The sequence below is a fragment of the Habropoda laboriosa genome, unplaced genomic scaffold (genome assembly GCF_001263275.1).
Source record: "Habropoda laboriosa isolate 0110345459 unplaced genomic scaffold, ASM126327v1 scaffold81, whole genome shotgun sequence".
NCBI lineage: Eukaryota > Metazoa > Arthropoda > Insecta > Hymenoptera > Apidae > Habropoda > Habropoda laboriosa.
The window spans coordinates 341,714-347,379 of NW_017100194.1; the positions used below are offsets into that span (position 1 = coordinate 341,714).

The 5,666-nt window shown below is 35.2% G+C and overlaps 1 protein-coding gene across 1 annotated transcript; it reads right to left on the reverse strand.

Moving 5' to 3' along the window:
* Positions 1-1,708: 1,708 nt before the first annotated feature.
* LOC108570263 (carboxy-terminal domain RNA polymerase II polypeptide A small phosphatase 1) lies at positions 1,709-4,589 on the reverse strand. The gene is made up of 4 exons (XM_017932096.1): positions 3,588-4,589; positions 2,456-2,889; positions 2,181-2,366; positions 1,709-2,102 (listed from the first exon to the last, which is right to left on the reverse strand). The coding sequence occupies exons 1-4, from the start codon at positions 3,655-3,657 to the stop codon at positions 1,911-1,913; spliced, it is 882 nt and encodes a 293-aa protein (XP_017787585.1). The 5' UTR covers positions 3,658-4,589; the 3' UTR covers positions 1,709-1,910.
* Between the last annotated feature and the right edge of the window lie 1,077 nt (positions 4,590-5,666).

Below are 5,666 nucleotides of genomic sequence, written 5' to 3' on the forward strand. Positions count from 1 at the left end.
TAATAAAAACAAATGGAGTGAAATATTTAATAACTATGTTCTCGCTTATCAATATCTTATCTGCCTTGTTTCAAGATTGAAAACAAATACCGAATTTCCAGAGGAAAAGTTATAATGTAATTTAGAGATTTTAACGTTATATCATGTAAAACATATGATGAAAATATATCGATATTATAATGGGATAAATGTTAATAGGCGAGAGTGACGAATACAAAAAGAAAATTCCTTTGTAGATATTATGAAACTGTACCCATTTGTCTGTTTGTTCGTTTTTGTGAATTTTTTTTTGTTTTTTTTTTTAATTTTTATTTGTAAGGACTCGATAACGAACGACATGTAATATTTTTAGTAAAGCACGGCATTTAAAACTGAGTCTCAATAATGACGACAGTGCAATAAAATATGATTTACTGTATCATTAATAATGATAAATATATTAGTAACAATGCTAATAAAATTAAAAAAAGAAAAGCATGAGTAACGATACTTTGATTGGATATGAAAGTATAATGCAATCTGTACATTTCTTATGCACGAATTAAGCGTACAAAGTTGACGACTACCTGTTAGTAAACGTATTTACATATGTAAACATACATCTACTCTTGATGAATTACATCTAAATAATTCTAATTTGTTAATGATATCGTAATGATTAATTAACATAATGCTTCATTATCCACACAACTGCCTGGAGGGAGAGAATGATATGCATTGACCTAATGTGCAAACATGTACAAATCTTTTTTATCTTAACAATTCCCATTGCATTGTTTTTTCAATGTTCTTTGGAATAAAGTTAAAATACTATCAAAAGATGGGAACACAACATTAGTAATTTCTTTTTTATATTTTTCACTTAAACGAGTTATTAACACCTTCATTATCAGATTCGATATTTCAAGCCCTATTTGTTGGAAATACTAGCTCAGTACAAAATAATTAAAAAAAATTGAAAAAATAATAATCTTTCTTATGGTTGCATCGTTATCCTAAATTGTTAGATTTCAATATTTTTTATTTCTTCATAAAAAATCGTTCGATTCGATAAAATCAAACACAGTTCTTCAATGAATTCTAGCAAATCCTAATAAACGGTAAAAAAATTTCAATTGAAGTTTCACACATAACATCAGTAAAAGCAATGCAAAACTACGGTAAATAATTGGCATATGCAGAGGGAAAAAATAGAATGGCCCATCAAAAGACTCTAAGTTATCTGGTATTTTTTCTCTCGATATTACTTAGCACTATACTTTGATTTCTTACACATGATTTATTTTCTCGCACAAATAATTCTTAAGGTACTCTGCACGAATTTAGATCATATGCAAGCCCAAATATATGCACTTACCCAATATAGAATGTATGTTCACTTTTCACACTCACTGTTACCAGTGCCATTTGCTCCTTTTCTCAAGTATACCAAACACGGAAACACGCACATTGATTCGTTATGTAACCAATAAATTATATTTAAAGTATATTCCATTTCAATGTGATTGGAAGAGTTATTCGTTATTACCAATTGAGCTATTTTTGAATTTTTTCAAATACCTGTATGTTAATAATTATATCAATACAATCAGTTCATTGTAACTGGCATACTGTAAACAGCATACTACATTATTAATTATCAGGAAAAAGAACTCAAGCCAACAATAAAGTAGCTGTGATTCATATTGTAACAAAACAAATGGTGCATAGGAGGACACAGGATTTTCACCTCCTTTTTGGATAATTCTTCAGCAGGTATGTTTATATTATAAACCCAGCATTGAGTGGGTCATACCTGGTTGTCCACTGCCATATAACAAACGAGCAATGTGGAATATTCCAGTCAAAATTCTCCTCAGAGTGCATTGAGCGATGACAATACTGGCTCTTTGGCCAGAATTTAGGTAGGGCTAGGAAGCACCAAGTGAACCTGACCCTGGGCTTGGACTGTTCTGTACAGCTGGAGGTACTTGATTATAAGGGTGATTACTATTGCACAAGACTGTATAAATATTCTCCACATTACTGAGTTTCTCAAAAAATGGAATTAAGTCTAATAGTTCTGAATCTGTCATATCATCAAACCATGATGCCACTGGTACCTAGAAATTAATTTGTTCTATAATTAATACCTCTATTTATCTTCTATCTTCTATATATTTCTTTGTCCCTGAACTTACTGCATTATCTGGATGGAAAATATAACTGGCAGGACTGTTATCAACAATAATAATTTGTTGCAAATCCCGTCCTAGTTTATTTAAATCTTTAACATAATTTCCTCTGTGATAAACACAAGATTCTCTAAACAGTCTTGCTCTGAACACTCCCCATCTGTCAAGCAGATCTGCTACTGGATCAGCATACTGTGAATAATAGAAATGTTGGATATGTAAACAAAGTTCTTCACATGAATGCAAAATTGTTGGTAATAAGAATTATTTATCTTGCATACCTTAGCCAAACTTGCTGTGAACAATACACATTCGTATAGTTCACCCATCCTCTGTAAGAATTCATCCACATAAGGCCTCTTTAAAACATACACTTGATGCACTGTTCCATCAATCTCTACAGGAACAACAAAATCAGCATTGTTGATTGGTTTGAAAGAACTATGCACTAGTGTCTCATCCAAATCAATCACCATGCACTTCTTGTGCATATCCTGATGTCTGACAGGTGGGAGAAGGAACCCTGGGGATCCAGTTGTTAGTGATGGAGAACCATGTCCATCGCCTTGTAAAGAACTTGTTTTTGAACTTTTTGAACTATTTCCACGTCCTCTACCGAGGCAACAAAGTAGAGATCGTAGAAGTCCACGCCCTCTTGGCTTTTTGCCACTGGCTGGACCATTGCTGGCCACTTCATTCTCTTGTGGTAACTGGGCTACATTTGGAAAAAATAAATGTCATTCTATGAATATGCATATATTAAGAAAAGCATTATGTAAATAAAAATCATCATAATCATTCAAATTTATATAAAAGTAAGAATGTTTGTACACATGAGAAATAGAACAGAATAAAATTTGTTTACAATTGATGCCAATTAAACAAGAAGTTTGCACATGAAACGTTATATTTTTGTTTAATGTACAATTAAAAGAATTACTCAAAATTACCATTGTAAGTAGTAAAATATTTATGTAAACATATTTTTTGACAGTTCTAAAAAGCGGGAAAGAAACATCTGCCTCTGTTTAATTGCATTGTTTGGATCGTTCGACTGAATATCATAAGTGAATTAAAACGGCGGCAAGGTATGGTACCGACACGATGAAATAAGTTACACGCGAAACTTAGGTGAAAGAAAAGAGGGGAGAGGGGTAGACACGATTTGACGAGGAGAGGCGAGGCAAAACGAGGCGAGGCCAGGCAAAAACGAGGGCGAGAGGAAAAGAGACGTCGGAAACGAAGCAACGGCGAATAGCAGAGAGGGAGGGGGGTGAGAGGTGAAGTTAGGTGAGGTAAGGTGAGGAGGAGTGCGGTGCAGTCCCGTAACAGGTGCAGATTCCATCCAGCATCTGGAAGAAAAACGTAAAAAAAAATGTAAGGCGGCAAGCCGTATTCACAGCAGACACCTACCTTTCCCATTATTAAACTGGCCTAGCTCGTCATCCCGCGACACTTGGGTGATAATGGACGATGCGTCCATTTAAACATTTGTTGAGAGTCCCTGCGTGCTGATCGTGAATTCTGTTAATGCGCGCGCGCACGAGGATGTACATACACACATACACAACACACGCGCGCACGATCCCGAGAATGAGAGAGCGTATACGCGCGGTAGCACGCACACGCACCAACTCACTCACTCAGTCACGATGTACGAAATCTCTCCTTCCAAACGTTGTCGCGGCCACCGCCGCCGCCACCACCGCCACCTCCACCACCTCCACTGTCTCCTTCACCGCCGCCACCGCTGCTGCTGCTGCCGCCACCACCACCTTCACTGTCTCCTCCGCCGCCGCCACCTCTGCGAAGATCACCACAACTCGGCGAACGGAGACGCATAGGCGCAGGCACGGGCACGAGTACGCTCACGCACACGCACCCACACGGTGTATTCAACACCAAAGAGATATTTACTTCGAGAGACTGGCACAAAATTTATCTCGATCTTAAGAAAGCAGTAACTCGGTTGTTACAGTGTACACACAATTAATCTAGCAGTGTCAGATTACATTTAACACTACATGAAAACGAACGAACGATCGATTTTTCAAACGTAAACGTAACTGGGGAAAGTTAATCCAATTCTTCGCTGCCTTCATTCCGAGAGAGTACGTATGTACTACGAATACGTGAATGTATGCTCTCTCTTTTGCGCGCCACACCTATGTCGTTGCGCAGTTCATTGCGATTCGACATTTGTCGTGTGTGATGTGCTCCTTGAATGCGTTTCTGAGTTCGACGACGATGTCCTTCAACGCACCACGTACATCAATCTTTCGACAATGAACTCAATTTTGATTGTCCGAACAAGTTGATGCACGTATTTGTTGATATTCAAATCAGTAACGACACTGATTTTCGAAAAGTTTCGTAACAATCATGTTACACACTTAACACACACGACATTGAACGATGTACATCTCTCACACATTCACCGCAGCTATAATTTTGTCCGTTCAACGCAAACAGCGTTACGGACCTGCGCTACACAGGTTTTTGACGCACAGTGTTTTGCTGGCTCTTGCATTTCACGCGACTGTTGCGTCTCCTTACGGTCATTAGTTAAACTATATATGCGACCGTTGCGCAGCGTTCCAACTCAAAAATTAAAGCCATAAAAGCAAAACAAGGCGTGCGTGGCTTTTGTACTATTCCTTTTGCGGCATGGATTGACTTTAGTAATGATTCGTATCAGATAGGTAAATTTTTTAATCAGAGTGTGTTACTGTATTTAGAGTTCTTTTTGATGTCAATGAATAATTCTATGGTGGTCACAGTAAATTAGATTCATATACTATAATAAATATTACGTATATGGACAATATTTTAAAATATATTATTAATTTAAATATATCGTATTATTTCATGGTGATATAAGAAACTTACATCAAAGCAAAAAATTCAATAATTTTGTTAAGTGAAATTTGTTTTAATTGCCTATATATTAAAATTATTTGAAATTCTAAACTTTTTAAGATTGAATTCTCTTTATAATATTTAGGTTGTACTTTTTACAATATAAAACAAGGGTACAAACAAAATTTATTATTTGTTATAACTGACAGCAACATAACTACAGTCGGGTATTTTTACCTTGATGTTTTACTCGTAATATATTTTGTGTAACACAATATTTGGTCTTATATTTTAACTTATAATACAATAGTAATGTATTCAGTGACAAGTTTAAATATTTTTAATTACCATAAATTGAGCACAATTTTTTTAAAGAAATATGTAATATTATCATACGTTTTATATTGTGTGCACATTACATAATCATTCAAGTTCATTCATTGTAAATCATTCCTAATAGCATCTAATATATGTATATGACTTCTAATGTTCTAAAATGGAAGACCAAGGTAATTTGTGCCCAGATAATATGTTTTGTCTTAAATAAAATGTGATCATTTTATTTTTTTACGAATTTTTCTTATATATCACAAATGTATAGAATATTGACATAAAATTTCATTCTTCATTTAC